The sequence below is a fragment of the Lampetra planeri genome, chromosome 32 (assembly GCF_965212315.1).
Source record: "Lampetra planeri chromosome 32, kcLamPlan1.2.h2, whole genome shotgun sequence".
NCBI lineage: Eukaryota > Metazoa > Chordata > Hyperoartia > Petromyzontiformes > Petromyzontidae > Lampetra > Lampetra planeri.
Genome location: NC_136138.1, coordinates 12,410,652 through 12,428,556, shown reverse-complemented (window position 1 = coordinate 12,428,556; position 17,905 = coordinate 12,410,652). Strand labels below are relative to the sequence as shown.

The following is a 17,905-nucleotide window of genomic DNA, read 5'->3' as shown; positions in this document are numbered from 1 at the left end:
TAAATGCCAATATCATTGTTCAGTCACTGAAATAGATGCATTTTAAATCTATAGGTCTTCCAGATCTAAATTATTCCATAGCAGTTGATTATTAAAGTAAACTTTGAACCGATATTGGACTCTATTGAATGTCATATTCAAGATATGGACCTGTTAACATTTTTACGAGGTAGTTCCATGCTATAGATAAGAACAGAGCACAAAGTTGATCCCAAAGCTTGATTTACACCAATCCATTGTACAAATAGTCACCAAAGCAGAACACTAATTGCCAAGATACAAATTGAATAATGTGTAAAGTAGTTGCTATTGATTGCATAATTTGAATTATGATAATTTAGTTCATTTGTATTACATTTTTTGCCTTACTGCATTTCATTAACAGTACTTAATTATATAGATCGACAGTGGCTGCGTTTTGGAGAGAAGACTGGCCTGTGTTGTGAGAATGTGGAATACTCACCACCGGTTCAGGTTTCTCAATTTAGAAACGAGTGCTGTGCTCATTTGAGCAGGAAGGCTCTCTTAACACTCACTCATAAATTCTTATTCATAGGTCACACTGCTGATTAGATTCAGAAGGTTAAAGACAGTCCAGAGATTTCCTGCTTAAATGATTCCTGTGGAAATCATTGGTGAAGGCCTATAGGCTAATGGATATAATGTTATTGTATCTTTACTTGGTGGAACAGACACATCTTATCTTGTTTATTATGTGTATTACTATTATTGTATTTGGTTTCACACTCGTACTCTGATAATGTTGTATAATTGTGACTTACATATGTACTTTGAAAGCAAATTAACAAAAAGCACTTAATATTTTCCATATTTTTCTCATTTTGTGTGACTGTCTCTGTGTAGAAATCGGGTGACCTCTTTGCAATAAAGACTTTCAACCAACTCAGTTACATGAGGCCGCAGGATGTTCAGGTGCGGGAGTTTGATGTTCTGCGGAGACTCAACCATACGAACATCGTGAAGCTCTTCGCAATCGAGGATGAGGCAAGTCCCGTGCCACTGCAACGATCCCACTCTGCGATTCACATCGCCGCCAGCATTGCTGGATCCACTGCTGAATCCAAGGCTCCTGTAGTCAATGCCACTGCTATTGGTACATTTTCAAGGAAGCCTTTTGGAGCTGCTGTGGTGTAATGGTTATTTGCCTTGCAATCCAGAGGTTGCCGGTTGGATTCCAACTTCCGGCACGGCGTCTGGTCAATGTAGAAGAATAGGCCAAATACTCTCTAGAGTTTACTCTCATGGAGGCCCTTCCAACAACTGTGGTGTAAATATGGAAGCACAGCATATACAGTACTTCAGAGTTGGTGGTAGATATGATGAAAGAGTCTGGCCTCTGCCAAAGGCATGTGGAATTTACACTTTGCTCAGAGCTTCAAACAGGAAGAGCGCTGCCCCATTGCTCATCTTAGTATGGGGATTTATCAGCTACATGTGTTTAGACACATTGTTTTATTCCTTTAATAGCTGCAGTCATTAAATGTCAAACATGTCTATGCAAATTGTTGCCATGCAACTGAGTTCAAGGCGGAACCATCCTAGGCTCACATAGGAAATTATTAATTGGTGCAGAAGTTCAAGGAAGGCACTTTAATGAATACTAACTTTTATTTTTCTATAGCTCTGCAACTGTAGTTTGTAAATGCAAATGTGTGCCCACAATACAGCAGATGTGAAATTTAATCCCACCGAGTGGTAAACCTCTGATGCTGAGCTTGCAATGGGGGTTTTAGTGTCGTGACATCTTGTTTTTTCCATCAGCTGCTCTATTGTGGTATTCCATTGGCGAGAAATGAACAGCTTGTAACGGGCTACTAAACAAACTCCTATTCATGCGAAGTTGACATAAGCTTCTTATAAAACTGCTGTGGTGTTAGGTGTGGCTCGTAGTTGAAGTTAGGAATGGTATTGGAAAGGAAACACGTGTTTCTTTACATATGTATATTTCTGATAGTGAAAAAATATAGTTTCCATGGCTTGGTTCTTTCAATGACACCAATTAAACTTCAAGTCAAGCTAATTGCCTTCTCAAAGGAGCATGTGGTCATGTTTTAATGTCACTAAGTACCATCAGCTATTTATCCTTTGTGGAGTAAGTTCTGGCATATTTGGGTGTAAACTTTTTTGTATTTGCTCTTGATGTTTTGCACATTCTTACCTTACATTTCCAATACATATTATTCCATATCATATCAAGCTTGGCTTTTGTGTGTACATTGTAAAATGTTTTTTGCATAATTGCCATATTATTTGGTAATTGGATGAAAAGGTACATTCAAGATGTTATTAACTGTTTTGCAAGGGTCACTGTAATGACCTTGGAAATATTATTCTGATAAATCAGAATTGGTCATCCCATAGAGAGATTGGCACTCCCTCCACAACTGACTCAAGGCCACATTCCTCGTTTGAGCATGGTGGCATTTTGACTTGACTTGAATATGCCAGTTGAAGACAGGTTACTAAAGTTCAACCACATATCATTAGTACTGGCATAACTCTGTTTCTTCATTGTTTATTCATGGCATCAGCCTTCTTCCTCGCGCCAATGCATTTTGATAATTTTTGGTTTTTTTGGGGGGGGAGGATGGGGGAGGGAAAATGATCCAAGCCTGATTGTGGTCTCTGGGAGAGCATGCAGCTAATGCGTTTGGTGCGTGGGGGTTTCCCAGTCACGTGACATGAGCTGTGGTCGCTACAGGAGGTCGCACAGAGTCACGCCTTCCCCTATAAACACTCGTGCGTGCCCTTTCTTGTGCTGCTTTTGTCCGCCTGTTTGTTTTGTTCTTATTGCGCCCAAAGGTCAAACAGTACCTGTGCTTCATAACGAAGCGCTGTTGCTCTGGCCAGTAATAGTGACTCGCACTCATGTTTACTGGAATCAATTATACTGGTAGTCTGTTACAGCAGTTGTCAAGAATGCTTGACTCGCCAACAAAAAGTTGCGAGTTCAATCCCCAGTAGGCATTAACTCAGCCTAACACCACCACCCTGCTGAGAGCTAATTAAAGGAATACAATGGTTTGTGGGGAGTCGACGTTTTCCGTGCTTTTACTGAAATGTGTGGTAGGGTACCACACGTAGATGAGGGCCGCAATAGTCTCGTTTGAGCAGGGAGATGCATGATTTGAATGGAGGCATCCTGCCCTCTGGATAAGGTGAGCAGCATCTGTAAAGACTGCGCTGTACTTTGGTGGCAAGTAAGTGGTTGAGTCATGGAGAGACTCCTTCGCCCCTCGCGAATGTGGAGATGTCGCCTTTATCTCAAGACCAGCAGCAAAGAGGAGCACTCCCAAGAATGCCATTTTAAAGGAAAACAACCAAAAATGCAAATCTCTCTTGGATATTTTCACACACTACCACCTTACACGATTATTTTTTAAGATTCTTTCTCTGACAACTTCAGTACCCCTTGAAGGCCAGTTAGAAAAACACCAAGATCTTCCTTTCCACTCAAGTTTTCGCGTTAAAAACGTATTTATTATTAATTAACCTTGTGAAATATATCGAGAATATTTGGTCCAATCTGTCCAATGCGAGTTTGAAGTTTTGTTAACAAACTAACAAGACTACAGTTTTGTTGAAACGTGCTATTATATACCTTAGTGATATCACTGCAACATCACTCCCATGCATATGAATTAGTGCATCATAATTCATATTTAGGCACATACCATGTGCCTAAATATGAACATTTTGTTATTGGTATATGTTCTCTGCTTTAGCATATGGATCAGAAACATGAAAACTGAAAAAGAAAATGGAACAAATATAAAAATGTGTGGAGAGATGCATGCTTGGAATTGCAATCAGAGATTGAAAGAGGAACGCAAGGATTAGAAAACATCTGCAAATGCGTGACATTTTGACTGTTAATAAAAGTAAGTGGGCTTGGTCAGGACACCATTGGAAGGGATGATTGCCGATGGTCAAGACTAACAACAGAGTGGCAGCCAAAGGAGAAAACTCATTTGGCAGCCACTCTGTCATTATTTCTAACATACCAAGAATATGTTCATTGGGGAGATGGAGTGATGATATCAGCTCACGTGCAGGTGCTAGATGGATTGTTACACTTCAAGACCATAATGGATTGTGATGGTAATTATACCTCGATAGTGATGCCACTTGAGTGGTGTGGTAGTGCAGTTGACCAGACCTTGAAAGTCTCTTCTCATTTATAATTCTAAAAACTTGTGTTAGACAGGCAGGAGACGTGTATAAAAGATTGGTTTTGGGGTGCAATTTGTGCCATGTCTGTTGCCCTTAATCTTTAAACTGTTAATCCCTTCTGCATTCATTGTCAGTAACAAGCACACGCTCACCCAGTGGGAACGATTTAAAAAGCCAGTTTCGAGATTCTTGTGAGAACATAGTTTGGTCAAGAGTCATTAGTCACCGCTAGCACTCTCATTTCATTGTAATCCGTTCGGGAAATTCCATTGCATAGTAACATTGTAATCCCCCTGTCCGTTCCCCCTAGGCATTTTTTAATTGCTCATTCACATGGCTGGATATAACATTTTAACCTTATGGCGGGACCCCAGGGTCCCATAAGCCCCCGGCTCTCGCATAAACTGCGTTGCGACGTCATTTTATGTCTGTTGAAGGCGAGCGATACGTCAATCTATTCCTCTCGACGAGCTCTACACGATGCGCTAATCAAAGTTTCAAAGTGTTATTTATGACTATGGCAATTTTGGCAATGACGGGTGCTTGGGGAAGAACTAGAGGATTGATTTCTGGTGGGTCGCGGCGTTTATGTGTGCGATGGGACGGAGTCGCCAAAAATAAATAATCAATTGCGGTTTTTAGTTCCGTTTATTCAGGACCCCGGGGTCCTGCCATAAGGTTACTTTACTGATTTCCACTCAAACTCCCATCATCATTGAGGCCAAGGTATCCACAATGTTAGTGATATTTTGCCCCATGGTGCTGTGTGCTAATGTGCTTCTCAGTGCCTTAGCACAGAGTGATGGATTCATTCTGAAAGTTGCATTTGCTGGGTGACATGCATGTCTCATAGGCATTAGACTTTGAAACAAAAGAGGATGTAGGATAGTGATTATGCAGGCATTCATTTATCAACTCTTGTACTGATAATGGTAGTATGGATAATATCAGCAGTCTGTATGTTACAGTGCCACGTATTGGTTCATGCACTGCTTGATGAACCAAGAGACCTGAATTCAATTCCCATTCGAGTGATAACTGAACTGACCCTGGGTTGCTGTGACTGTCATAGCTTGGAGAGGCATTCATCCAGCTTTTAATTGGCAAAAGGGCTGAAAATGATTGTGTTATAAACACAAAGGACCCAAATCCGCCCTTGGCGGCAAGAATAGCTTGGGAAGCTAGTATAGTGTGAAGAGCGCGCCACACCAAACCACCTGCAGCAGCACGGAATGGGCGCTAGGACAAATGGCACAGCGTACATCATAAAAAAAATTGTCCCCCAAAAAAATCTAATTTAGAGATTCAATATCCCTAAATGCGAATTTAACATAACGTGTATTGAAATTGTTCCATAGTTTCTAAGATCCGTGATCGCAAAATTCTGTCTTAAGTTTTTGTATAACGAGGAATGACTATAGTCTCATACTTACTCATGTACAAATATTGTTGCAATTAAGTGATCATTTGTATTCGAAAGTCCAATTTGCAGTGTATTGTTACTCAAATGAGCAATGGGGTAGCACTTTAGTGTCGATTCCATGTTCCCACGGTGGGAGCCAGTATGTCGTAGAATTACTCCACTTGATGTCTCCCACACTGGTACTTATATTATATACCATGTATGAATGATGGGCTACGTCAATACCTGACCATTTGAATCTCCAACCTTCCAATTGTGTGTTTGGCATTCTCTTTAAAGTGTTTCTTGGCTAGATTTTTTCCATCTGAGTACTTTAAAACAATAATTTGAAAGTTAACTTTTGTATAGGTGGCATCATTACAGATATTAGGACATTGCAATACTTTGTCCTTCGGGGATATGTAACATCGCATATAAAAATTAATTTTCATAGTTGTGCCTTACTACATTGCCACATGGAGCATATGTTGTATAAGTTGTCTGCATGGGTAGGGGTATCCCAACAGAAGGGGCCATCGCTGCATTACGTGTGTAGTGACATTGCGGGATGTCAGTGTGATGCCGGCCCGAGAGGGGCTCGGTGAGCGCTGACTGACGGTGCTGGATGGCACCATGCTCTGCGTGCAGTGCTGGCCCCTACAGGATAGGGTGCGTGAGTGCCGGACAAGGGAATGGGGTTACCAAGGGCCATGGCACTCTGGTTGACCCCAGAGGACACGTGACCGGTTAAGTCTACAGAGGGCCCCCAAGTGGGGGCTAGGGGTGGTCACGTGTCAGGGTCGAGATCATACTCGAGGATTCTAGAAGGTGGATATAAGCCGGGTCCCCCAGAGGGACCGGCTGCTGTTGTTCATCCTGAAGAAATCTACGTCCTACGTCCCACAGAGTCTCCAACACGTGGACCTGGACCCAAGCTGCGGTCCGGTCCGTTGTAGCTAGTCACGGTGTAATTAATTTAGTTGGCCTGGTGGTCCACCACCATAGGTTGTTATCCTGTAAAGGGGCAGTTACCCCGTATGTTGGTGTTCATAAATGTGTTGCCTCCAAAGAGTACGTCTGCGACTCAGTTGAACTCACTACACATGCAATGTTTTGTTCCTCAAATACAGTTATTGGGAATGAGAGATTTGTTAGAATGTTATGTGAAATCGTTGCACCTTTAGCTGCTCTTTCACTTGGTTGCTGTGTATTTGAAGCCCTGTAAGTGGTGTGCTCTGGTCTTTTAGAACAGTGACTTAAAACTCTGAATTGTGCTCTCTAGTGGAAAAAGGGCTTGTCCGTTTGAAGGTAGGGCTTGTCAAACTAATAGACCTGACTCTTTGCAGATTTTCAGCCGAGAGAAAGAACATGCTGAAGGGGACAACATAAGTGGAGATTGAGCCACATATGTGGGGCATTTTTAGGGATGACAGTTTATAAATTAAAAACTCATTTCTTTAGATCTGCTTTTTGTGATTAGTTGTCTTTCCCCCGCACCTCTGATTAGCACAGTTGGCTACATACGGTGTTTAAGAAGTTCAAAATACATACATACATGGTTCTGTTTAATGGCCAAGAGGCAAAGATGCAAGATTGGAGATGCTGGATAGGTAATGGATTGTTGGTGGTGAACTATATGCTATTGATAATTTAAGGTTTGTTAAAAAAAAATATATAGTGTTTTTCTGTATTTAAAAGGATATTAGCATTATAACCAAAAACAATTGACCACATTTTTTTACTTAAATATAGAACATTTCAAACTGATTGGTAATATTAGTGTAATGTTCTCTATCAATCCACTGCTGAGTGAATATCATGGGGGTTATCTGACCATACCTCACCATGCAACTTGGTGAAGGGATGCCCATAACCAGCTCAGACATTGCTCAATGCTAATGTTAGCTGTGTTTGGGAATCAAACTCAGGTGGTCAGGTTTATATCAAAAGGCATTAACCGCTGTGCCACGGCTCCATCCCTGTGCATATTGCATGAGTACAACAATGCCAGTGTAAAGCTACTATGTATACAAACCCTCTGTTGTGCTTAAGAAGTATTGTGGATCTTTCCATAATGCTGTGCAAACTGAAGATTTAAATTATCTGTGCATGGGGATGAAATTGGCTTGTTAAGTTAAAGTTGTGGATCGAAGTCTGGACTTCTATTTATAAAAGGTAATGGCTCAGAAGTGAGTTTCACATGTCGGGTCATCCTTTGGAGACACTAAACTCACCACCATCATGTGGATGATGAATTTAAAACAATGGCTCAAGGCCACCAACAGAGATGATCGCCGGTAACTGTGCTCAGTTGATCAGGGCGGTAGATAGGCTGTGTGTTTATTATACAGCATGATTGCTTTGGCTGTTGTCTGTCATCTAGGGAAATGAGTTGCATGCATTGTGCCATTGTGCACTCTGACTCATTGCTGGCTGTGTTTGACTTGACAGAACAACACCAAGCAGAAGGTGATTATAATGGAGCTGTGCAGCGGAGGCAGCCTTTACACCATCTTGGACGAGCCTGAGAATGCGTACGGCCTGGCCGAGGGAGAGTTCCTCATCGTGCTTCGTGACGTGGGTGAGTCTCCCATTGCACCCGCGGTCTCGGCAGCACGGGGAGTTTACCTCGTCTCGCTGTAGTGATGAAAGATAGCTTGTGTTGGGTTCATGCGCACCGTGCTTTTCACCATGAACCTTTGCTCCTTTCCTCATCATAAACAATTGGAGAGACTGTAGAGTGTAGAGTGCGCACACAGATCGATTGCTGAGACTCCTGAGGCTGTGATTTAACTTGTTGTTTTGTTGCCCAATTTGTTCAATCTTTGGGGGAACTGCAGATCTAATTTCCCTTGGCTGACAGACAAGAGGCAATTCAATCAGAATTCTGTACCGTTTTGAGATGCAGTTTGCATGAATGATGCTATATCAAGATTAAATATTGTTATACAGGAATCATGCCTCTATAGCTGTCAGCAGAAGGCAGGTGGTGGTGTCTTAAGGTGGGCAGTTCCCCCTTGGGCCCAGAACAGGCGGGATACAGCAAGTGCATAGGGCTCACAACGAGGCTATTCGCATCCCTAAAGGTGTCACGGATTAGAAGAGTTTCACAGACTTTTGTCTAACCAGCCTCTTGGCCTCACATTGATGCAGTTTCATCCATCTGCCCTCTCGCATCCCACGCTCCACCTCGGTAGTGTCGGGCATGAACCACCTGCGCGAGAAAGGCATCATCCACCGAGACCTCAAGCCGGGCAACATCATGCGTGTGGTGGGCGAGGATGGACGCTCCGTCTACAAGCTCACCGACTTCGGGGCAGCCCGCCAGCTGGAAGATGATGAGCAGTTCATGTCGCTGTACGGCACGGAAGAGTACCTGGTGAGAGTCATGGAACACTCGAAGCTCCGTGTTAGTATCAGCAGTGATCGTGTATGCGTAAAACCCCTTTGTACGACACGGGAGTTTCTCACCTCAAGTCTCACTTACAATGGTCTGATGTTCCACCCACTCTACCCGCGCAGCACCCGGACATGTACGAGCGCGCCGTGCTACGCAAGCCCCACCACAAGATGTACGGTGCTAGCGTGGACCTGTGGAGCATCGGGGTCACCTTCTACCACGTGGCTACAGGCACCCTGCCCTTCCGGCCCTTCGAAGGCCCTCGCAAGAACAAGGAAGTGATGTACGTTACGCACTCCTGCACTCGTTAGTACTATGGTGGGGTAAGTTCTTACGCAGTAGCTTTAGATGTTCGCACATTGAATCAAGCTGCTGACACATTCCTTCTAATTGATTGTGAAATGATTTGGGATTTGTTTTTAAATGAAGCTGATTATAAAAAAAATACATGTACTTGCTTAATAACAGTAACTCTAATTTCCCACTGAAACGGGAGTAACGATCCGGGCAATCCTCGGCTTACGCGTGGGTTACATTCCTGAGACTCGTTCGTAAGTAACAATTTTCATATCTCGCAACTCGATATTTCATTGTACAGTACATATGGTAAGAGGTATCAAATTCGTTATGGTTTAACAAAAATGGAAGCAATGATAAGCTCATAAATACGAACAAATATTGCTAATTTTCATGTAATACTGCAATAAATACTGTATAGTAAATCAAACATAAAATCAACTAACATGAAAATAAACTTAAATTTTTACTTGCCTTGATTCCTGATGCTGGCTTACTTGTTGAAAGGGGCATATAATGAGTTCCATCGGGATGCTGGGACTCATTACATCTTACAGAGGATTGCTCCGCCGAACAAAATAATTCCGTGGTTCAGTTCTTAAGTACGACCAAACGTTCGCAAGTCGAATGGTTAAAAATAATAACATTCTTTGGCGGTTTGTTTGTAAGTGCGGATGTTCGTAAGTCAGACATTCGTGTCTCGGTGACTGCCTGTAGTGGATTACCGTACTTTTCTGGTACTCTGATATACATTTGAGCTCAGGGTTCTTCAACTGGAGGCTCATGGTCCAGAAGTGGCCCACTGAGAGATATGGCTCTCCAACACCTAGAGATTCACATGCGTGAGATGAAAGAGAAACCATGGATAGAGCTGTAGACAAGCGGTAAAGATGAGCGAGTTAAAATCGAGACACATGAGAGGGAGATGAGAGCCCTAGAGACCAGAGATAGACTCATGGGCACAGGTCCGTATGTGAGCGACTTCATAAAACTTGTCTACGTGACGTGGAGTCAGTGACCTCCACTGAAAAATAAAAACATAGATCAATAATGCTGCCTTTAATCGAAACCTCTATATCATAGGTGACGATTCAGGCAATGGCCCTTCTTCATAGCACATACAAATGTAGTTATAAAAACCTGTTTAGCTTGTAAACTGTATTGCACTTCCCATCACTGCACATGCACAATCTCACAATGCAGTAGGTCACAATGGAGAGGTGGCATGTTGAGCTTGGCACTAAAGTTGAGGGTTATCATTCAGGTACCGCATCACAGCAGAGAAGCCTCGTGGCGCCGTGAGCGGGGAGCAGAAGGAAGAGGGCGGCTCCATCGTGTGGAACGAAGAGCTGCCCATCACCTGCCAGCTGTCCAGGCGAGTGCCCTGCACTCAGAAGACCGCCCCCTCAAAGGAAAGACAAAGCAAACGGGTCTCGTCATGGAGACCCTTACGGAGGCCACTTGCCCCGGGCTGTCAACATGAGTTTGACACTGTTCATGCGAAACAAAACTTTATGGGCATAGCTATTGATTACGTCATGGCACTTGATAATTGTCACCATTATGTCACCCCCAACTGTAAATGAAGCGATGATGATTGAGGTTATTACTCAGTATTGATATGTATTCATGAATGAAGCTATTGGTATTCTTAGTTCTTTCGGTAAAGTCACATAGATAGACATGTCTCGGACCGTGTTCGTGAGCATAAGGCAGATTTGAAACACGGTAGGACCAACACCTCTGCCGTGGCTGATCATTATTTTAATGCAGTTGGCTCGCACGAAATTGATTTCTCTAAGACGATGGTGCTTTGCAAGCCCACTGCCTATCAACAAAGATTCGTTCATGAAACCATCCATATATACAGACACGGACACAATTTCAACCGAGATGATGGTTACAAACTCAGCAATCATTGGAAGGACGTCATCAACCACTTTAAGTCGTAACTGGTTGTGATGTTTCCTCCGTGTAGGCTTTGTCCCTTTCCTGTCACCTTCTGTGCTTCACCTTGGTGGTTTCTGACCCCAAGGTAGATATGCCCCCTGCCCACTTCGTTCTGTTACCAGGACGCTTGTGCCACGCCCTTTTTAAACCTTTAAAAGCAGCTTGCCTTCTGTGGCCTTCCCCCCTTTTTCCTCCTGATTGACGATCGCTTGTATTGTGATCGAAACGTCGTTTTATTTTAATTTTATTTATTTTGATTTTTTTCTATCCACGTGACTTTACCGAAAGAACCAAGAATATGAATTCCTGCAGTCACGGAAGTTTTAAGTCGGAAGCTATTGCTGTGTACTCCTGAATGATGTTTTGGCTGTGTGCTCATGAATTATGTTTTGGCTGTGTGCTCATGAATGAGGCTATTACTGTGTATTACTGAATAAGGCTATGGCTGCGTGCTCGTGAATGAGGCTATGTCTGTATTCTCACGAATGAGGTTATTGCTCTTCTCGGTTCTTTCGGTAAAGTCACGTAGAAGGGAAGTAATAAAATAATAAAAATAAAACATAATAAAATAAAATAATTCTCACGACGTTTCGGCCACAACACAAGCAGCCGTCCTCAGGTGAAGAATGAGACACTACCAAGCTAGGAGCTTATATATAAGCTGGGTTGGAGGTGGAAGAGCGCCTTAACAAAAATAATGTGCATTTGAAGAGGAATTTAGCATATTCATGGGAAATGCGTAGGAGGTGGGCGGGGGGGTTTCAAAGTCATATTATGCCCATGCATTATGCAGGATCAGCAGCACCAAGGGGGGGTGCAGGGAGTAGCATTAACAAAGGAAAGGAATGTTAATGATATGTAGCTGCAGTTACTAAACAACCACGTAGAAAACTAAAGTATAAACTACATAAAAAACTAAAGTATAAACTGCATAGCACCATCAGTATACTTACTATACTCTACAATAAGCTGAGTTACTAACAGCAAGTAATATATTACAATTCTACGTCGTAAAAATTATATAATATGCTTCCATCTAAACTTTATTCTCTTACATCACACGAGCATATACCGTACTATATACTGCCATAGATAAACCCAACATTAAATTATATACTGTATTGCTATAAACCGCCCTATACCTTATACATTTTAATATAACACTATGTATTATTCTACCCACCCTAATGTGTATCGAAATGGTTTATTACGTCCTTCCAATGATTGCTAAGCCAGAATCCATCTTCTCGGTTAAAATTGTCTCTGTGTTTGTATATGTGGATCGCCTCATGAACGAATCTCTCATGATAGCCAGATGGCTTGCAGAGAACCTCTGTCTTGGAGAAGTCAATGTCATGTGAGCCCACTGAGTTGTAACAGTGATCTGCCACGGCTGAGGTGTTTGTCCTACCGTGTTTCAGGTCAGCTTTATGTTCACGGATGCGGTCCGAGACATGTCGTTTGGTTTCCCCAATGTAACTGCTACCACAGAGGCAACTTAGTTTGTAGACGCCAGGGTACTGTATGTCTGGAACCACATCTTTTACAGATGGTACCAGATCACGGATTTTATGTACTGTGTTGAATCGGACCTGGATCTTGTGTTTAATCAGGATTTTGGAGATCTTTTTTGTGACCCCAGCAATGTAGGGTAAGGTGATGGTCTTGAAAGGCTCCTCAACAGGATCCTTCTTGATGGTTGGAGTGATGGCTTTGCGGATTGTGTAGTCGGAGTAACCATTAGCCTTAAGAGCTTGGCGTACGTGTTTGAGTTCACTGGAAATGTGTTCATGGTCGGAGATGCATTGGGCTCTATGATATGGAGTCTTGATGAGGGAATTCTTCTGGGATGGATGGTGGTGGGAATCTGGTTTTAGGTAAGCATCCTTATGGGTGGCTTTCCTGTAGACAGAGTGGCTCATTGAACCATCAGGTCTCCTTTTGATTAGGACATCCAAAAAGGGTAGCTTGCCATCTTTTTCGACTTCCATGGTGAATCTGATGGCTGGGTGTATGGAATTGATGTGGTCGAGAAATTGGTCTAGAGCAGGCCGGCCATGTGGCCAGATGACTAAAGTGTCGTCTACGTACCTCTTCCATAAGGTCGGGCGTAGAGTGGCAGTCTGGATGGCGTCCGTCTCAAATTTTTCCATGAAGATGTTGGCTACAACCGGAGATAGGGGGGAGCCCATTGGGGTGCCCTCAATTTGCTTGTAGAAGGTTCCATTCCAGGTGAAGTATGTATTGGTTAAGCAGTGTCTCACCAGGGGGGGTACCCCAGCATTCAGTCCTTGATGAACCAAGTCTTCAATGATTGCGATGGTGTCAGGTACAGGAACCTTGGTGAATAAGGAAACCACATCAAAACTGACAAGCAGGTCGTCTGGGGACAGGGCAATCCCCTTGATTGTCGATACCAGGTCAGTAGAGTTTAGTACCGCAGAGGTGGTTTTTCCAGTGAAAGGCCGTAGGATTTCAGACAAAAAACGAGCCAATTTATAGGTGGGGGAGTTGATAGTAGAGACAATGGGACGAAGAGGTGTATCTTCTTTATGTATCTTTGGTAAGCCGTATAATCTTGGTGGCCTGGCTGCAGAAGGTTTCAACGAGAACTGTGTGGTCTGATCAAATAATGCGGTTGAATCAGAAATGATTTTGTTGGTTTTAGTGACGAGGCTGTTGGTGGGGTCTCTTTTTATTTTTGTATAGCTGCCATCGTTGAGTAGTTCTTGAATTTTGTTGTTGTATTCTATTTTGTCCATGATGACAGTGGCATTGCCTTTGTCGGCTGAGAGGATGACAATGTCATCCCTCTTTTTTAATTGCGCTAATTCAAAACGTTCATCTTTGCTGATGTTGCTAGCTGGCATCTTAGCGTTTTTGAGGGTTGCAGAGATTTCAGATCTTGCTACGTCTGCAGCGATGTGACTTATGTGTATACCAGTTAATGATATAATTGCTCGAGTAGATGTAGCTCTCAAGGGCTTGAGTCACATCGCTGCAGACGTAGCAAGATCTGAAATCTCTGCAACCCTCAAAAACGCTAAGATGCCAGCTAGCAACATCAGCAAAGATGAGCGTTTTGAATTAGCGCAATTAAAAAAGAGGGATGACATTGTCATCCTCTCAGCCGACAAAGGAAATGCCACTGTCATCATGGACAAAATAGAATACAACAACAAAATTCAAGAACTACTCAACGATGGCAGCTATACAAAAATAAAAAGAGACCCCACCAACAGCCTCGTCACTAAAACCAACAAAATCATTTCTGATTCAACCGCATTATTTGATCACACCACACAGTTCTCATTGAAACCTTCTGCAGCCAGGCCACCAAGATTATACGGCTTGCCAAAGATACATAAAGAAGATACACCTCTTCGTCCCATTGTCTCTACTATCAACTCCCCCACCTATAAATTGGCTCGTTTTTTGTCTGAAATCCTACGGCCTTTCACTGGAAAAACCACCTCTGCGGTACTAAACTCTACTGACCTGGTATCGACAATCAAGGGGATTGCCCTGTCCCCAGACGACCTGCTTGTCAGTTTTGATGTGGTTTCCTTATTCACCAAGGTTCCTGTACCTGACACCATCGCAATCATGGAAGACTTGGTTCATCAAGGACTGAATGCTGGGGTACCCCCCCTGGTGAGACACTGCTTAACCAATACATACTTCACCTGGAATGAAACTTTCTACAAGCAAACTGAGGGCACCCCAATGGGCTCCCCCCTATCTCCGGTTGTAGCCAACATCTTCATGGAGAAATTTGAGACGGACGCCATCCAGACTGCCACTCTACGCCCGACCTTATGGAAGAGGTACGTAGACGACACTTTTGTCATCTGGCCACATGGCCGGCCTGCTCTAGACCAATTTCTCGACCACATCAATTCCATACACCCAGCCATCAGATTCACCATGGAAGTCGAAAAAGATGGCAAGCTACCCTTTTTGGATGTCCTAATCAAAAGGAGACCTGATGGTTCAATGAGCCACTCTGTCTACAGGAAAGCCACCCATACGGATGCTTACCTAAAACCGGATTCCCACCACCATCCATCCCAGAAGAATTCCCTCATCAAGACTCTATATCATAGAGCCCAATGCATCTCCGACCATGAACACATTTCCAGTGAACTCAAACACGTACGCCAAGCTCTTAAGGCTAATGGTTACTCCGACTACACAATCCGCAAAGCCATCACTCCAACCATCAAGAAGGATCCTGTTGAGGAGCCTTTCAAGACCATCACCTTACCCTACATTGCTGGGGTCACAAAAAAGATCTCCAAAATCCTGATTAAACACAAGATCCAGGTCCGATTCAACACAGTACATAAAATCCGTGATCTGGTACCGTCTGTAAAAGATGTGGTTCCAGACATACAGTACCCTGGCGTCTACAAACTAAGTTGCCTCTGTGGTAGCAGTTACATTGGGGAAACCAAACGACATGTCTCGGACCGCATCCGTGAACATAAAGCTGACCTGAAACACGGTAGGACAAACACCTCAGCCGTGGCAGATCACTGTTACAACTCAGTGGGCTCACATGACATTGACTTCTCCAAGACAGAGGTTATCTGCAAGCCATCTGGCTATCATGAGAGATTCGTTCATGACGCGAACCACATATACAAACACAGAGACAATTTTAACCGAGAAGATGGATTCTGGCTTAGCAATCATTGGAAGGACGTAATAAACCATTTCGATACACATTAGGGTGGGTAGAATAATACATAGTGTTATATTAAAATGTATAAGGTATAGGGCGGTTTATAGCAATACAGTATATAATTTAATGTTGGGTTTATCTATGGCAGTATATAGTACGGTATATGCTCGTGTGATGTAAGAGAATAAAGTTTAGATGGAAGCATATTATATAATTTTTACGACGTAGAATTGTAATGTATTACTTGCTGTTAGTAACTCAGCTTATTGTAGAGTATAGTAAGTATACTGATGGTGCTATGCAGTTTATACTTTAGTTTTTTATGTAGTTTATACTTTAGTTTTCTACGTGGTTGTTTAGTAACTGCAGCTACATATAATTAACATTCCTTTCCTTTGTTAATGCTACTCCCTGCACCCCCCTTGGTGCTGCTGATCCTGCATAATGCATGGGCATAATATGACTTTGAAACCCCCCCGCCCACCTCCTACGCATTTCCCATGAATATGCTAAATTCCTCTTCAAATGCACATTATTTTTGTTAAGGCGCTCTTCCACCTCCAACCCAGCTTATATATAAGCTCCTAGCTTGGTAGTGTCTCATTCTTCACCTGAGGACGGCTGCTTGCGTTGTGGCCGAAACATCGTGAGAATTATTTTATTTTATTATGTTTTATTTTTATTATTTTATTACTTCCCTTCTACGTGACTTTACCGAAAGAACCAAGAAGATGAATCCCTGCAGTCACGAAAGCTTTAAATCGAGGTTATTGCTCTGTACTCCGACATACGAGGATTATTACTAATGTGCCCATGTCAACATCAATAGGCCAGTAGCTTGTGACCAGCGTCGCTCACCAGGCTCTCTGCTGTCTCGTGCTTTTCCAGGGGCCTAAAGATGCTTCTGACACCGCTGTTGGCAAACATCATGGAGGTGAACAAGCAGCACTGCTGGAACTTTGACCAGTTTTTCGCGGCCGCCAACGAGATCCTGACGCGCCACGTGTTCCACATCTTCTCCCTGTCGCAGCTCTCCCTTTTCAAGGTCTACGTCCAAATCGAGCAGCAGTGAGTGGCCCTCCCGATCACAGCTGCGCTTGTTTTCTGGATTAAGCACGGACCTTTGGCCATGTTCTTTGGTGCGGTGATGTGGCTGGAGCCGGTGAGGTGGTCGTGCGGCAGAGTGTTTGCTGCTGGTTTCAGAGGTCCGCGGTTCAAGCTCGGCAGCCGCCCTGGTTAATACTGCGGGTGTATTAACGATGACTCGTGCTGTCTGCTTCTCAGTGTATGCGAAAGATCCCACAACGATATTCTATAAAATAGGCCGTGTATGCCAGCGTCATGGTCCAGTATTGCCCACAAGTTACTCAATTGGGCAAAACCACTTTGCAACAGCCCCTCTTCGTGGCAGACTTGACTCACTCCCCTTGGCTAGAATGCCAAAGGGCATCCAGGTGCTTTGGGATTCTAAGGCATTTAAGTGCCAATCCTTATCGTTATACCCATTAAAATTGCAGAGCTGCAGTGGTGTAACGCTGTAAATGCACACGATATGCCTTGCGTCATCTTTGCCCTGTACCCAGGGGCGCACGCCTGTTATTCATTGACTCAGAGGAGGCAGGGTTGGTGGATCATGCGAAAGTTAGGTGAGTCTGCTTGAGATGCTGACCTACAGAACAGCTTTGTGGCTGTGTGAGACAGTACAGCAAGTAGATTCCATGTGTGGGGAGAGCAGTAGTGTGGCGGTGTGCGCACTTCACGATGAACCCGGCGATCCGAGTTTGATTCCCTCTCATGGCCAACACCATTGACCATTATCTGAACTGGTCCTGGGCCTCCCCAAGGTCGATTTTGCCTCAAATGAGCACCTGGTGCAGTGTGTAAATATTGCCATTGGAGTAGACCAAGGCAGCCGGACGTGGTGGCCACCCACCCCCTCTTGTGCCGTGCCGGCCTTCACAGATGCTCACTCGCA

General features: G+C 43.6%; 1 protein-coding gene across 3 annotated transcripts in view; it reads left to right on the top strand.

The window, feature by feature from the left end:
• Positions 1-17,905, top strand: part of TBK1 (TANK binding kinase 1) — a 31,643-nt gene that overhangs the window by 3,355 nt on the left and 10,383 nt on the right. For all 3 annotated transcript variants that reach the window (XM_078609825.1, XM_078609826.1, XM_078609827.1), the window contains exons 3-8: positions 865-1,005; positions 8,048-8,177; positions 8,794-8,975; positions 9,119-9,279; positions 10,558-10,668; positions 16,819-16,998. In XM_078609825.1, coding sequence (XP_078465951.1) covers positions 865-1,005; positions 8,048-8,177; positions 8,794-8,975; positions 9,119-9,279; positions 10,558-10,668; positions 16,819-16,998 — 905 coding nt within the window. The remainder of the gene's footprint in view (positions 1-864; positions 1,006-8,047; positions 8,178-8,793; positions 8,976-9,118; positions 9,280-10,557; positions 10,669-16,818; positions 16,999-17,905) is intronic.